Source organism: Apaloderma vittatum, unplaced genomic scaffold, assembly GCF_000703405.1.
Source record: "Apaloderma vittatum isolate BGI_N311 unplaced genomic scaffold, ASM70340v1 scaffold23423, whole genome shotgun sequence".
NCBI lineage: Eukaryota > Metazoa > Chordata > Aves > Trogoniformes > Trogonidae > Apaloderma > Apaloderma vittatum.
The window spans coordinates 13,116-30,084 of NW_009707805.1; the positions used below are offsets into that span (position 1 = coordinate 13,116).

The 16,969-nt window shown below is 48.2% G+C and overlaps 1 protein-coding gene across 1 annotated transcript in view; it reads left to right on the plus strand.

Annotated features, from left to right (window-relative positions):
• PLEKHO2 (pleckstrin homology domain containing, family O member 2) overlaps positions 1 to 11,955 on the plus strand; it is a gene marked incomplete at its 5' end in the record, with an annotated part of 20,182 nt that extends 8,227 nt beyond the window's left edge. The window contains 3 exons of the mRNA XM_009866345.1: positions 5,655 to 5,759; positions 8,245 to 8,343; positions 10,726 to 11,955. Coding sequence (XP_009864647.1) covers positions 5,655 to 5,759; positions 8,245 to 8,343; positions 10,726 to 11,955 — 1,434 coding nt within the window. The remainder of the gene's footprint in view (positions 1 to 5,654; positions 5,760 to 8,244; positions 8,344 to 10,725) is intronic.
• Positions 11,956 to 16,969: the final 5,014 nt, after the last annotated feature.

Consider the following 16,969-nt stretch of genomic DNA (forward strand, 5'->3'; position numbering starts at 1 on the left):
GAGAAAAGTGTGTAGTAGCTGCCTATGTCTCTGCACTGCTGCGTGAATCGACACAGACTGTGAGACCTGTTCCTAAACCGTTCGTTTCTTGCTAGAAGAAAGATATGCCCAAACTGTGCCCTGCAAGGGTAACTTCATCCTTTTGGCATGCTGGCAAGTTTACAGCTCTCCTGGTTTTCATGCCCCTGATTAAATGGAGACCTAGATAGAGGCTACTTTTTATAAGGCTCTTTTGCTGAAAGGAAGGGCTTTTATAAATGAAAAGTTCCCTGTTTGTAGCTCCCCTCCCACCCTCCTTTTGGCTGGGAATCTGCTGAGGGTGTTGACACACAACATACTTTGGCAGATGTTGGAACAGGCTTCAATTAGGGGGCCAATGTACACAACTGTCCTTCTTCTATTTTGAAATCGCAGCTGTGGCGATATATATCAGCTAAAACATTTTCCATTTGGGAGTCTTGCTGCCATCCACAGTTTAATATCACCCCATGAGCTGCCTTGCCAAGCCAGATCTTGCTAGGATTTTCTTTTGCCCCCTCTCCTGAGCACAATACTGGGGAATGCAGAAAGCCAGTGAGTTTGCAGGACTTAGGAACAAACTGGGAAAGGCCATTTCTGTTTCAGTGCATGGAGTTTCTCTGTTGAAAACAGGGAACCGAGTTTAGCTGCAAGGGAGTCCCACATTCAGTCTTGGATGAGATATTCTTGGAGAGCGGGGCACATGAATCAGTCAGTTAAAACTATTCTGCAGCTAAAATTGCACCTGAAAAACTAAGCTCCCTTGCTAAATACTGGTCTTTGATGAGTGCACCCCAGATTCTGCTTGCCCTGTTTAAAAGGATGACATTTTTTGTTAAGCTATGACAATATGAGCATGTCACCTGCCTGCACTGGTGCGCAGCTGAAGCAAAGTGCTGCTGGAAGCATGCAGAAGACCCCTCCTGCTTAGAAATCTCAAGTGCTTTGTTCCACCCACAGGAATTCAATGAAAACTGTAGGATGCAGAGAGCTAAGCTTGTAAGCAAGGACAGTAGCTTTGGCCTGGCGACTTTAAAATGTACTTGTGATGCAAAAAGCAGTGTAAATGGTGCTTGGTGCAAAATGCCTACAAATGATGGAGATTGGCACGAGTCTGGTATTTGGCAGGTCTGAAAGTCTTCAGCTGCAGAGAAGTCTTAAGACTGGGAAGAAAGAGGGCGGTAGTAAGGAAAAGAGTCCATGAGCAAGCTCTGCAGCCCCTTGTGCCTCCTTTCCTAGCACGGCCAGGTGCAAACCCCACACCTGCGGTCAGGAGTGGAAAATTCCGTTGCATGTCTTTTCACCGGTTGAATTTGGAGGTAATTGCAGCTGCCCTCACCAGGGCCTGCAGTAGGTCATAGCGAGGCCCGTTTGCCCTGTGCTTGGAGGAGTCTGCTCCTGGGGTCTGCAGCTTGGCAGAGCTGCTGCGTTTGGATGAGGTAGCTCTCGGTTCAGCTGCAGAAACCCACAAGAATCCCCTGACTGACAGTCCCTTGGCTTCCACTTCTCCCTCCATGATCTAGCCTGACACAAGTAATGTGGAAGAAGGCAGGAGATGACTTCACATCTCGCAGATAAGACTGGTGCACTCTTGGTAGTTTAAGATGTTACTAATGCAGCTCTGCTCTGACTTCTGCTGGAGATGACCACCCTGTACAAAAAGTCAGCAGAAGGGAATCCCCACACCTAAACCAGCCGTTCACAAGCCATTCACAGTCTTGTTTAGCCCAGCCATGCTGAACTGAAGCCAACATTGAAACAGCAGAAGAGCAAGCGCAGGTTTCTGTTGCTCACCTCTGCTGATCAGCAGCATCTAGCAGAATCGTTCAGCAAAGAGCTAGTGCTGGTAAAAGTCTTAAACTACAGCTACACAGTTCTGCAGAGCCTGTCTGCTAAATCATTTAGTGCAGGGACCACAGACTGACCCCAGGAACACTTCTCTTTCCTGGAAAGCAGGCTCAGCATCGCCGTAAGACTGCCACTGCTTGCAGAGATTGATGTCTCTGTGAAGATGTGAAGCAATTGGGGAGCCTGTGCTCGCTGCCGTCACGGACAGTGACCCGAGTGTGAGCCTCTTGTTGTGTGACATCCAGCCCGTGATTCAGCACGAGCTGACTGGCCATGCTGTACTCTGAGTTAACTGACAGTAAATTGCGTAGCCCGTATTCATGGCTTACAATGGCCGCTATCACATTAGGTTTGGCCATGACAGCTTTTCCTGGCACACCAGCCTGTTGTTTACGGCATGACTCAGTCTCAGCTGCCTTAGCAAGAAGGAGAGCAAATGTGTTACCCTGCCTGCTGCCCACTTGTAGTGGTGTCACAGACTCTCTACACTCTCCTGCTGGAGAACAGACCCTGCTTGATGTTTGGTGGTGAGTCTCCAACCTGAGGTGCATGCTCTGGTATCTGTGAGTACTCAAGTGAGTAAAAATACAGACAGGAGAAAATCACTTGTTTCTTGTTTGTAGAGGACCTGGGTGTTTCAGACTAGTGTACACTGGAAGGCAGGACTGAGACCAACTCCTGCAGCATCTTCCTGCCTCTTCTCCACAGCCGTGTGCTTTACAGGGAGTGTCCACTCTGCTTTAGGTTAGTCTCTCCGCAGTGTAGCGGCCGAGGACACAAGCTGCAGATAAGCAAGGGACTGCAGGGCAAGAGAGAGACTCTGTTTGGCAGCATCCCAAGCCCTAGCATCCCAACTCTTCCATGCTCTTTGTGGGTAAAAAGTTTTCAGCTGAATATAACGGGGCGTACTGAGAGGAACCTGCTGCAAGCCTCAAGGCTGCCCCTGTGTGCCACAGCCGCGGGGACTCAGGCAGGCAGCGAGCAGGGCTGCAGCGGCATCAGCCTGGCCCCAGCACAGGGGCTGTTTGTCTTCCCTCACCCAGCCCTTCGGGAAACTGGAGAGCTCTTTCTGCCGCTGCCTTGGGAGCATCTTTCGACAAGTCCCTTTTCCCCACCGTTTGGTGGCTGCGGCGGTCAGCGAGCGTTACACTGCGTGGCAGAGGGCTGCACATGCCGGAGGGACATCTCGGCTTCTCATTAATGATGAACCATCCCCCTAAGGCTTCGCTCTGTCCTGCCGCAGGGTTGCTGACACCAGCGCTTAGTCACAGTCACAGCTCCTGGAGGCCGGAGGCTTTTTGTTGAGAATGAGGCACAGAAAGTGGCATTAGAAGGGGAAGGAATCCTTCCCTTGAACAACATGTACGGAGATTTCTAAACCCTGGTGCAGGCTGCCAGGTCTTTGCCAGGCATTGCAGCAGCTCAGCTGCTCACAAGTAGAGCTTTCTCATAAGCTTTTATAATCACAAAGCTTTGGGGCAAAATCGTTTCTAAACAAAAAAAAAGTTTTTAAGCACACACAAAACCAGGCCTGCTTGGACTAAAAATCTGGCTGTTGCTCTGTTTTGGAGCCTTGCCTTCCTTTAGGTTCCCTGGTTAGCGTGGCCCTTCTGCACCCCACACAAAGGGCTCTTTTTCCAGAGGGCTGTGGTTCAGGCCCTGACCTCTCCTCTGAGCTCTCAGGAAGACGTGTGGTCCCATCACTTTCTGGGCAAACTAATCAAATAAATAATTTTTCCCCAAATTACTTCTTAACTCCCTGCTTGCCATGCTGGTTGCGAGGGTCTGGGATTTGGTCTCTGTGATGCGCAGATGTAAAGCCATAGCACTGAAGAAAGGAATAAATGCAGAAGGGAAGAGCAGTCGGTTTCTAGTGAAACAGCAGGAGTGGGTGTAAGAAGATCAAGTTTCTGATTCTGCAGAATTTCTGATGGCACCTTCAGAAGCTGCTGAAACAGTTGCTGCTTTGTTGTGCCATAAACAAAACAGGGAGCTGCTAAGAGCATTCGACTGTCAGTCACCGTTAGCTTTGTCACCCTCTTTTGATATAGTCCCAGTTTTATATAGACACTGCTGTGATTTCAGAATGTGGGGGCTCACTCACCAAAAGGCTGGGGCTATAACTGCTCTGGAAGGCAGTGGAAATGTGCAAAATACCTACAGGATGTCAAATACCAGAAAAACTATTCCAAACGGGACCCCGCTAGTATGTGTTTTGAATGAGCCTCTCTGTAGCTCACTTCCCCACCTGTAAGACGTGGATAATTTCAGTTGCTCTGAAAAGCAAGTTGTGAAGCCCCCAGATATTGCAGTGATAAGCAGCAAAGAAAAGATTGTCGGAGGAATCAGTAATTCTGTTTTTCAGGGCAGAGCTTGAGCAGAGCGCAGTCAGCAAGACACACTGACTCACGAGGATAAAACATGGGATGGAGTAGCTCAAGAAGAAGTGCCGCCCCTGTCATTAGGGATGGTCCTAGGAGGAACATGCACAGCAGGCTGAGTTAGGAGTGCCCCGGCAAGGTTGGCATTGTCTGATTTTTAAGTGCCCGATTTAGCAACTTTGTTGATGTTCTTTAGCACAAGAGCCACCTGTAATGTGAAAGTGATATTCCTCTCAGCTGAAGTGTACTTTGGGGCAAAGCTACAAAACCCTCTTGAGGTGCTCAGAGAACACAGCAGCGATGTAAATAATATCCTACCTATTGTTCCTGATGTCAAAAACAGGGGGTGGTGGTTGAAAACTGGAAAACAGGAGGTTCAACCTAAACATAAGGACATAGTTTACTGTGAGGGTAATGGAGCGCTGGAACAGGCTGCTCAGAGAGGTTGTGGAGTCTCCATCTCTGGATCCAGACTTTGAAAACACGCCTGGATGTGTTCCTGTGTCATCTACTCTGGGTGATCCTGCTCTGGTGGGGTGTTGGACTAGATGATCTTCAGAGGTCCCTTCCAACCCCGAACATCCTGTGGTTCACTGATTCTGGAATATTGGAAACACTGAGCAAAGCCAGGAGACTGCACTGGAGGAAGGGGAGAGCTGGCTGGCTGGAGGACGGGCCATCCAATCAGCCCATCGCACCGTAGTTGTGTCCTGCGCTTCTTACCAGCTCCCTCTTGTGTGGCTGACTCTGCCCGTCTTAGCACAGCTGTTCAAAGCCCAGAGCGTGTGTGTCTGTAGTGTTCTCTGCTGTATTTCTTCATATGCAAACAGCAAAAAGATACCGTTAATTTTTTCACTTACATTGCTCTTACCGCCTCATCACGTCTGTGCTCAGCTGAATTGGGCCAAGGTCAGAGCACTGGATTCCTGTATCAGTTCTGTTCTGCAGAGCCACAGAAACTGGGAAGCAGGCAGAGCCCGTTGCACACAGCCTTCCCTTTGCTTGCAGCCAGGGGGGAAGTTGGCAATGAAGTACTTGATTTCATCAGAACCAACAAAATGGCTTTGGACTTTCAGTCTGACTCTCTCTACACAGTGTGACCATTCCCTGTACAACTCGCTGCTGCTCTAAGAGCTATTCCGAGTGTTTTGCAGAAGGAAGAAACTCTTACTTTCTTACTACTTTAGTTACTAGTTGCAAAAATAAAACTACAGCAACAAGCTGTTCAGCAGAACAAAATCCTGCTCGTGGGAGCCAAGAAGTGAAGCACTTGCCAAAGTACAAAGGAATCTGTAGTTTAAACACAGGCTGGAACTTGATGTTTTATAGAAACTGAAGTGATACACAGAGAGCAGAGAGCTACCTCTCTGGTCCTGACAAGGCAAAATTGTCTCTCTGCTCTTGCAGGTTCATGATATCAAATTTCAAGCTCCAACTTTGGAAGAAAAGGAATCATGGATAAAAGCTCTTAATGAAGGGATCAATAGAGGCAAAAACAAAATATTTGATGAGGTAAGAGAAATTGTTTTCAAAGTCCTGTATTTCTGTGTCAGTTCTCATCCACTGCTTTTTTAGCTAAAAGCAGAACTCGCCTGAGCCCTTGTGCTCCCTGTCCTTCCTGCATGCCAGCCATTGTCAAAGGAAAGAGAGGGATGGTATTCAAGGCAAACCAGGTCACATCTCCGCAGGCTGGGGGCTTTTAGCCACTTCAGTTCCTAGCCCAAGAAGGCAGAACATGTAGAGAACCCTTTTGCACCATCCTGCATCTTGCTGCCTTTCCCTCCTGGCCAGGGTTGGATTCGAGGAGGCAGGGGCAGCTGGTCGAGGTGTGCCGGAGGGATGGTCTGTGCTGCTAAGAGCTCATCAGGAGGCCTACAGGAACACAAGAGCTTACCAAGTCAGCACCAGATGGTGTGGTGGCTTCGGTGGGTTTGGGATTGGGGACTGCAGGGGTGTTCCCCTCTCCCAATGGAAGCGGCTAGTGCAGAGAAGCAGCTGCAGTGATGAGTTGTGTAGAGCTGGGGCTGCAGCCTGGAGAGACTCCTCTTCTCCACGCTGCCATGATCCTCAGCACCAAGCAGCCTGGAGATGGAAGTATTGGGTTAGGACATAGCCCGGTCTTCAAGACTGGAAAAATCTGAAGTGACTCAGTCCACCAGCTATTCCGCCTGCAGTCTGGAGAGAGGTCTGGTGGAAAGTTATTCCATGGCCCCGGCCAAACCTGCCTGCCTCTCGGCTGGCGCCCCAGCGCACCTGCGCTCCCAAATTCTCCTCCCATCCTGCTGCACGGGGGGAAGGATGAAAACTGCACATCTTAGAGCTTGACTGACCTTGCCCTGCTCTCTGTTAGCTTGTAAATCAGCCCAGAACTAAACCAAAGGAGCAGCACCTATTCTGCAGTTGTTTCAGTAACTGAAAGGAAGTGCACAAAACCACTGTCACGGGAATGACACCAAAAGAAATGGGCAGGGTAACGAGGGAATGAAGCAATCGGCAAGATCTGGTTGGCGAAGGAAAGCAAAGCAATGAGTAAAAGTTCTGAGAAAAGGGCTCAGCTCTGCAGATACCATTCTAGAGATGTGATCTCTGAGAGCTTGGGCTTTGCTTTTATTCAAGCAGAGGGCAAAAGCAGGAGGAGAGGCTGGCACGTGCTCCTTTTTTGCCTAATCAAATGGCACTCAGAGTCAGCGGTTTGCTGGCAGCGGCATGTAGCTGTTCCTTGGGCCCTTACACAAAGTGGGAGGCAGCATGTGGAATGAAAGGGACCAGCTGGGACCAGCAGCAGCCTGAGAAGATAAACCCCAGCAGCAGAGAGCTTAGCAGACAGGTCTGCGCTCCTGTTTCAGCGGGTGGGAGATGTGATGTCCTGCAATGCAGTGCTGCTCAGCCCTTGCTGGAGGGACCCCACGCCACTTGGAGCTGCCTGGAAGGGCAACCCTGCTCTGTGGCCCCAAGGTGGGATCTCAGGTCACCTCCTTCCCCTGTGGCCTGGGGTTATCCTCCTTACAAGGATCCGGGTTCTCAGAGGGAGCCAGCCTCTAATTCTCATTCATTCCAGTAAGGATCAAACCTCAGATTTAAAGCGTTTCTCTACACAGGCCAGGCACAAGCTAACGTGTCAAGCCCTCAGCTGGCTGGGATTAAGCAGTTCTCCTCTGAAAGAGCTGTAAAATCACTCTGCCATATCAGCCAGAGATTGGGACCCACTTTTCCCTTTAAATCCCCATTTCCCCCTCACCAGCTTTCCCATGGTACAAAGACCAGCAAACCAGCTGACGTTTCACCATCTTGGTTGCCAGTGGGTAACTGTGTGGAGCAAACTCCAGCCCTCAGCCATCACAGTCACAGAGCCAGCATAAAGAAATACCTGCCAGGGGCCCGGGACCTCCCTCCCCACGTGCAGGAGGCAGTGGATTTCTCATCCGATTCCAGGAAATAAATTTGTTAATTCAGCTAGAATTGCGATTAATCCAGGTCACTGCTCACACCTTCTCTTCAGCATCCTGCAGTCATTAGAGCTGTAGAAGGGAAGGTCTATCACGAAGCACCACCGCTACAGTTCACCGTCAGGTCACGGTTATTAATGAGCTTTCACCTCTGAGATGGCAACAGCAATTTCGGCGCTGTGCTCGGCCACATCCAGGAGCCGGTCCAAGGCCGGGCTGCAGTGAGGACAAAGCTGCCTTGTGTCCTTCCTTCCCCACTCCTTAGGTAGCAGGGAGGTTGGCCATCGCAGACCTCTGAAGATTGGATGCTTTGCTTTGGTGTGTCTGTTAGAGAAACACAACTCCATACTGGACACGTACGTTAAATATCCATCACATACACGCAGGGCTTTGCAGGCCGGAGCTAAGGTCTGAGGCAAAGGCTGCAGTGGTGAAATATTCATCCTAGTGCTGGATTCCTTCCTGTGTGACACTGAGAACATGATAGACTTAGCTTAAGAAATTAATCACCCTCTTCCCTTTTTGTTTCTCTCCTCTTCCCCCTTTTAAAGGTGAAAGTAGATGAGAGTCTTTCCTTGGACCACGTAACTCGGGACAGAGTGAAAATGACCCACGGGCGGAGACCACCCACGAGAAGTCACCTGAAGGAGGTAAGTGCACCCACCCTGGGATCACCAAGAGCTGCTCCTTCCACTTCGGTGCAAAACCCTAGGGAAAACCCCAGGGAAAACAGAGCCCAGAGAAAGCCGACAAGGGAAACAGCTTCCTCTGGGAAAGACTGTGCCAGCACCTTTCTAACAAAGCTCCAGGTTCCTGCAGATCTGTAGCTGCTCCAACATGTTACGATATATTTAGCTTTCCGTAACTCACGAGCTGCTTCCCCGTCTGCTGAGAGTCATTATAGTTTCACTTTATTCAGAAGTGAGTGAAGCTCCTATATTTATTTTCTAAGAAATGATGATTTTGTAGTCTCAGTGGACTAAAGGCAGAAGAACTGCATGGACTGTGGGGAGAAGTTGTAATTTTTATTAAGCTAACTGGAAAAAGCAGACAAGCTTTCAAGCTTACAAGCCCTTCCTTTGGTCTGAAACAGAATACATTATTCTCCCAGGCAGTTTTATGGACTAGCCTATCTACTCTTAACTCATTTTCTGAATCTGTGACTTTTTAAAAAAATAATAGAAAAAGCAACACAAAATAAGCCTGCAGTTCATTTCCACAGGAGAGGTTCTTACTGAAGTTTGATTCCTGTGATTTATGAAAAAGTTTCCACAGATAGATTGATATTTTAGCAGAGCATTAATATCAACCAAGGAAGGTTTTATAGCAAACCTTGTGTCTTCAGACTTCCATGACTCTTAACTTATGTGTCTGCACAGCACTCAGATGACCCTTGTGCAGAAATTGAGATGCTCCAAGACTTTTTACTTTGCATAGAAATAGAGGGAGAGTGTCTCTTCTAGAGAAATGTATGGGAATGAATCATAAATTCCCATCCACTCCTCCAGAAAACCGCAGAAGAAAACATGACAAAAGTCACAGCAGCAATGAAGTGTGGGTTCTCTGCTGCCTAATCTGGGTTTGATAAGGTAGAAAGCCCTTCCCTAGGCACTGGAAAGACCTCTCTCCCCTGCTCAGCATGCTATTTTCATGAGATACCTCCAACCTTAATATCCATGAAGCCTCTTACCCTCAGCCAAATTGAGGGGAAACTAGCTTACAGATTCAGAAGCAAGAATGAGGGGAAAGGGAGGGGATGGAGCCTGCAGAAAGATGTGTATCGCCACTACTGGCTGCAGTATTGTCAAGGAAATGGGATGAATGATGATTTTCGGCGTCAAAGCAGGCCAGGCGAGGACGGGTCAGGGCCAAGCTGCCAGGATGGAGCTTGCCTCTGTCTCTCTGACGGGCTGGAAAGGCAAAGAGAGATTTTAACTCAAGTCTCTGCACTGCAGGAGTCTGTTCCTGGCTGCAGTTACGCCTTCGTGTGGTTTTGGGTTCCCTCACACAGGAACTGTCACCACACTTCTCCCTCCGGGGCACTGAGCTTACATGCTGCAATGTCTTTACTAAGTCCACCCTTTTTAGGAAGACTCTCCTACTCGAGTGATTTGCACACAACCTGTGGTTTGAAGGAGGTTTAACCACCTGAGGCTTGGCCCTGGTAACACAGGGATGACATCGGGTTGGAGGAAGCAAGCGGGAGGCAACAGCATTACAATAGTATCCCTGGGCAAGATGTTCAAGTAAAAATATGACAGTCCCAAAAGCAGCAAGCAGGGTAGGCACACTGTCAATGAAAGGGGTAGAGCGATCCAGCTACTGCAGGATAAAGAATTAAAACGTGCCAGAGCTGACCGCTTAGCACTGTCAGGAAAACCAAGAAACAAGGTTATTGTGGAACAGGCTTTGAGACATTTTTCTCAAGGGAAGTAGTCAAATAAGTTCTAGGATTTTGTCCTAATTCTCGACTGCTTATGGTTATTGCCTTTGATATTCTCCTGCAAGTTGCTGCACTATCAGGCAGAAAATAACTTGGCAGCAAAAGGCTCCTGTGTTCACAGAAGGTGTTGGTCTGGAGAAAAAGTGGGGCCGTGCAGGGGGATGCAAGCACTTCACTTGATGCCTTCAAGATTCGCTGCAATGTACATGACTTGACACAGCTTTTTCCTTTGCTGGCTGAAATGATTGAGACCTGTGTTTACTGTAGCTCATGACATTTTAGCACAGTAGATCACGTCGGGTTTCACTTACCAGATAAACGCCGGTAGAGCTGGCTACTGCTGTAAGAGGGCAGCACAGGGCGATGCCGCATGGAAGAAGCATAAGCTCCACACGTTGCTCTTGAGCTATAGAATCAGATTCTCCTTCCAGTTTTCTCAGGTTTGAGTATAAGCAGGGTGGATGTGCGAAGCAGCAACCCCTCGCTTGCCATGCTGGTTGAGAGGGTCCTGCATTTTAACTCAAAGTTAAAGTACTGGGCACAGGATTGATGATGGAATAGATATTGAAAAAATTCTCTCGTATTTCAGGCTGCCAAGTCTACATCAGATGGGATCCTGCGACTAGATCTGGATATAGTAGATAGCGGACCGCCAACTTTTGATTCCACTATCAGCGAACATGACAATGCGCCAGCTCAGAAAGAAACTCCAAAGCCACCTATGCCACCTACAAAACCCACTGCCACAAAAGATGCAGAGAACAATGTTCCTGATGAGGAACATCAGAAACCTCCGTCTCCTCTGTTGCCGCCAGATCAGAAGCTTAAGGAAGGCGTAGAATCAAAGGACAACGTAAATGCCAAGGAAGAAGACTCTGTAAGCCCAGAGGAGAATGTGGAAGGTTCCCAAACAGCAAGTGAGGAGAACAAAGAGAACCTCATTGAGGTCAGCAACAGGGGCATAGCAAAAGCTCCAGTTCCTCTTCCTAAGAATGTGCCAGACAAGCTGAAAGTAGCTTGGGACCAACCAGTCTCTGTGCCTAAAAACACAGAAGACTTGAAATCATCACGAGGTAGTAGCAAAGACAACCTTGCTGAGATTGCTGCTGCAGATGTTACAAAGCCTCCTGTTCCTCCTAAGGTTCTGTCAGAAAAAATACTAGCCACAGGGAACTCCAGCCATGGTGACCTGGAAGCTGGGGGCTGGGAAGACCTGGAGTCTGGCAGCTCCAAGCCCCCAGTGAACGGGATCGGAGCCAGTGAGGAAGCAGAGTTCACATCCCCAGCCGTTGAAAATGGAGAAGGAAATGGGAGAACCTCTGCCAAGAAGGAAGAGCAGACTTCAGCAGAAGAGACAGAGACTTCCTTAGCTGCAGAAACAGGCCATGAGAGCGTAAAAGCAACTATTGAGAAGAAAGCATCTGTAGAAAGCGCTTCAGTTCTCAAACTTCGCAGTTCTTCTCTGGGAGACTTGCTGTCTGATTCCAGAAATGCACAGAGAGCACTTCCAAACCAAGGTTTCCCCAAGGATTCCCGCCACTGCTTAGCTGAAATGGAGGAGAAAGTTTCTAATGAAAGGGAAAAGGCAGAAAAACTTCTGCAGAAGGTTTTACGCGAAGGGCTGGAACAGGCCCAGGAGGGGAACGGACCCCCAGTGATGGCAGAGACATTGCTCAATGAGGCAGTAGAACAACTTCGGCAAGCCACGCAAGTTTTGCAAGAAATTAAAGGCCTTGGAGAACTGAAAAAAGAAGCGACACAGAAACAGAAAGAAAAGCAAAAGGATCTAGTGACTCTTTACAGGAGAAGTGCTCCCTGACATATTCTTCCAAGAGACTTATTTCTCAAAGCTAAACGTTTGCCATTTATGATTTGTGCCATTGCTAGGCCAGTGTTTAAAAGGTGGTGTTTTGCTGTGCACACACCACGCTTATGGGACAGAATTGAGCTTTCAGTTGTAGCATCTTTCTCTGTTTCTTCGTGTTGTACGCGTACCGGTCCAGTTCTAATCCTCTTAGCACAGCAGAAGGTTGCGGGACATCAAATGGTTTTAAAAATGTGAATGCTCTCTAAGGACTCTGTCCAAAGTCTTTTCAATGGATCAGGCCTTTAAAATTCCTGGTAATCAAATGAAGCCAGATTTTTGAAAGGAGCGGAATGACTATTCCAGCAAAACCCCCTGTCTATCTGTATTTACAGGCAAGCAGATACCAGATTGAACTGGCACCTACCTGGTTTTCCCAGTTAAATCATGTAAGGATAAAGGTAGTCAGTGTTTGTTCACTTGCTGGCAAGGTTTCCCAGACCACCTGGCCCAGTGACATCTAGGAATGTAAAGATAAATGGTTTAATCTTCTCCAAAAATACTCATACAACCCACATCCACAGTTAAAAAAGTGACCTCACACAGAGGCAAACAGAACTGGCCAACTCCTGATTACAAGTAGTGTCCTCAGATCTGGAGCAGCTGTGGGAGGGCACCCTTCTGAGTCCGGCTCCACAGAGCTTTAGGTGTCCATAAGTGAACTCAAGTCTCAATGCGTCATTGCCAGACAAATATTAATTGTTCCTGTTTCATTAGTAGACAAATTGAGGCGAAGAGCAGCTTACACTTGGCTTTTGAAGGAGTGTCTTCCGGGAGCACAACACATTGATTATTGAGGACCATCCCTGTCTGGTAACTCTGATCTTCTCAGAGTCGTTGGGAGCAATTAGCCAGGAGAACTTGTGTCCAGGAGATCTCCAGGAGCTTCCCAGGAGAGCTGTGATTAAGAAGCTGTAGGGCTGTGTGTTCCCTTGGGTGCAGGCTCACTGTCTGTGTTGTCCTGCAATGTTAACTGACAGGAGCATGCACATGAGGCAGCGGGTCTGGATGAGATCCCTCTTCCTATTTAACATGTTTCTACCTGCTGTGCCCTGGCTAGCCTGAGAGCCACGGTTTGGCACAGACGTCTGTTGACTGGAGGGAAAGACACTTTGCATGCACAACTTCGGGGCTGGTCCCGGTGGCTGAAGTCTATGAAAGTAAAAACGCAGAAGGGTCCGAGGAAGGTATTGCGGGAGGTTCCGGCACAATTCCCACAGCTCCCCTGCCCCACCTACTGAAAACAACCGCAGTTCCCATGGTGTTTAGTGATTACAGCTGTGGTAAAGTCATGTCTTTGCTCCGCTGCTGTATAGCCCGTGCCTGAGCTGGGTCCCCTCCCCTGGTCTCTATTGTTGCTCTGAGGAGAATTATATGACAGCCCAAAGGGCTTCTCTCCTTTGCTTGAGCCAGATCCTGGAAGCACAGAGAAGGGTGATCTTCCCAGTCTGGTTTTCAGGAGTGACATACTCCCTAAGCTGTTTTCTTTCATTTGCCAGCACTGCACTCTTAGCTCGCCCATTTCTTTTCCTTCTGTTCTTTCTTTTATAACTTCCCATTTTCCACAAGGCTGCAATGGGCTGCAAACATCCCCCATAACAGCAGCCCAGTAAAGCTTATTCTGAGCCTCTTCTCAGGCTAGGCAGCTGACACTTCAGGTCTGAGCACAGAAATGTTGGCTTTGGGCTCCCAAATGTCCTGTTTTTCACCCCTGGGAGCCAGCAAGACCAGTAGTGACTAGAACTGATACTTCTGCCTCTTTTGATTCAAGCAGCCTTGATTTCAGTGGTCTGTCCCCCTCTCGAGACAGCCACAGACATCACATGGGAATTCACTTGTCTGTTACTCTCTTTTGTGGGGAATTCACTTGTCTGTTACTCTGTAACGTGGAAAGTTCTACACGGGCAAACACTCAGGGCGCAGGTGCCAAAAAGCTTAGCTTTGAGACAAAAAGGTTCCTCCGTCCCAAGCCCACTCCAAGGCACGCAGCCTGGGGCAAACTCCGGATCTGTGTCTTTTGCTGCTGTAGATTCAATGTGAGCCGTGGGTCTTATTTGCCTTTCCAGACATACTTAGGACAAGGGCTAATAACACAGACAATATTCAGTGCCTATCTGCTATCCAAATGTATTTTTTCTGCATGTGCACTTTTGTTTACCGAACACTGTGTGGTATGAATGTGAGCTGTCAGAACCTGGTGCGCACTGGAAGTCGAGGGATATCAGCCTCAGAGAGCAGGCAGGCTTTTGACAAGCTGCAGGTCTACAGCAAGAGATAAAATGAGATGGGGAAGAAGCAGTTCACACCAACAGGAATATGCACAACCCGGGGCACACTCCGCCTACAGGTTCATCTCCCAAAGCTGAAGCCAGTCCTAAACTCCAGGATGGGCAAATCAAAATCTGGAACTGAAAACTCAGGAGAATGAAAACAGCTTATGGGATAGCTCAATCCCCTGGTTTATATACAAATGCTTTTGCTCTCGCAGGTGTTTTTTTTGGCGGCGGTGTGTTCTGTGGATACCCAGCTGGCAAAGTGCTGATGAAAATACCCAGACAGCCCTATCTGTTCCAGCCAAACCTACAGGATGTGCTTATATTTACTGTATATTTTTATATTATACTGAATATTCTAATGAATAAGTGTCTGACATTTTACTGAATACCCATCTGTAGGAATCTTACCAGATAAAAACCCCCATATCTGTTAGGAAATGGGCAAGTTAAATCATTTTACAAGCTACAGCTAATTACTGTATTTGCTGTACTAACAGAACTTGCTAGATTTGTATTATGTCTTGTAAATAGGTATAACTTAAGTGGAATCTCTGTAGCACCCAGTAACTCTACTGCTGAAAACTCTATGTTAGAGGCTCTTCAGTTTTAACCGATTTTTCTGATTTCCTAAAATGTCTCGCCTTGCCATGAGCCTGAGGTACCTGAACTTCACAGGAAACAACGCATCATGTTCCTTTTGCAGTTTTCCCACTTGCCCTTCTCGTTCTGGACATGAGCTAGGCCCTGCCTCAGGCTGGAAACTGCCTTCTGGGGTGTTTTTACACGCTCCTCTGAAAATGGTAGTCCTGGTAGGAGTCAGAGACAGGATCCTGGTCTGCTCTGACCTCAGGTGGCAACTCCTGTCTTCAGTGTACATTTTGCCACCACGCACTTTTAAAAAGGAATCTTCCTTTAAACTTACACTTAAACTTCCATCTAATTTCTGGCTGCACTGAGGCTGGTTTTTTTCATGCCTGAAAACCCTCTGGGCATAGAGCGCTGGGGTGTGAGTCTGTGTTTCGGGCTGTGCCACCAGGTCTGTGACAGGAAGGAAGTGAGTTTGCAAGCAAGTGAACGTGGATGACTATCTGAAAAGCAGCTGCTACAGCCATGGAAAGGCAGCGCTTTGTCTCCTGCTTGTAAAGAGCTTTTAGATTTGGCAATAAACCCCCTTTTTAAGTATCAGCTGTCTAAGAGCCGTTTGTCCTAAACAGGAGCAAAGAGGAGCCACCGGGACAGGCCCACGGAGGCTTTGCTCTGGAGGAGGGCACGTTGCACGGGCTGTGGTCAGGCTGGGGTGAGCTCGATGCTGAGCTAACCACAAACCCAGAGGAAGGAGAAGCACTGGGGGCTGTGGTTGGCACAGAGCTGGAGCCGTGCAGTTCCTGAGTCCGCCCAGGCCCGTCAGCTTGGCTGCCTCGGCCAGAAAGCATGGCCAAGACCAAGACCTGCTCCCACTCCTGCTGGAAAGCAGTGGGAAGCATCCTCCTTGCTGACCTCACCAACGGCGGTGTCCAGCAACGCTGTCTGAGCTGCCCTTAACATCTTCTCGTGGACTCTCTGGTGTCTACAAAACATGGAGCTCACTCAGCAGTTGTCACCTTGGTGGTGAGCAACACCACAGCCTCATTCCTCTGCCCACATGCCAGTAAGCTACAGGAAGAGAAGAAGCTGGTATCGTAGTGACTGCTTCCTTTCTGCGAAAACTGGGTAGAAACTGGTCAGGAGGTTCAAAAGTTATGAGGAAGCAGGGAAATGAGTGCAAGTATCTGCGCTATCCTATTGCACAAGCTTGGCTTCATTTGGATAAAAAACATGTGCTTAACAAACCCTCTAACCCCTTGCTGGGAAGGGGGATGTTCCTCAAAGGAATCTCCAAGACACAGAGTTGGTTTCTTCAGATACACTGTAGAGAAAGGCACTCTCTTTCTCTTGCACTAAGAAAACAGACAGCACATCACATTTTGGCCTTAAATTGATGGTGCTAAGTCTGGCACTATGTGAAATGTGGTTTAAAAAAACACAAAAGAAAATACATGGTGTTGGCATATGAAATATCTGCCTGACTGCTTTTAATTCAATGGATAGCCATGGGTTACTGCTTCAAAGAGATGATGTTGTCATGTAATCTGAAACAGAAAATGTAGGTCCTAGTTTCTATTCAGTGATCCCACAGAACTCAGTGATTTGCGACTGAAAAAGAGCAGAAAGAGCTTGTCTAGTCCCAGGGTGCCAAGAGGTTTACTACACCATTGGCTAGTCTACTCGGATGACTAATTATTGCTACTAAAAAATATGTGGTTTATCTTAAATATGAGTCATCAACAGTGAAGCTCTCCAAGATTGCCCCTTTCCAGCTTAAGACTTGGAAATTTTGCAGGCACAGAAGATAGCCACTGAGTTTAGAGACTGGAGATCCCCATTTTGTTATGCTCTGCAAGTTCAAATACTTCAGAAAGCCAGGGCTTTATTTATTCCAGGAAACTTAGTCACCGTGTTCTTCTAGCGCCTTACCTCACGGCTAAGCCGCCCACAATATCCCTGTGACAACCACCCCTGTGATGTTACATTAACGATTTGGTTCTCAGCAGCAAGCCTGCTGTCCCGCGAGGTCAACGCGAGGTACTTTCAGCCATTGATTTTCCATCCCCTTCTGGATTTCAGAGACCCAGTCCCACCAGATTCACTTCCGA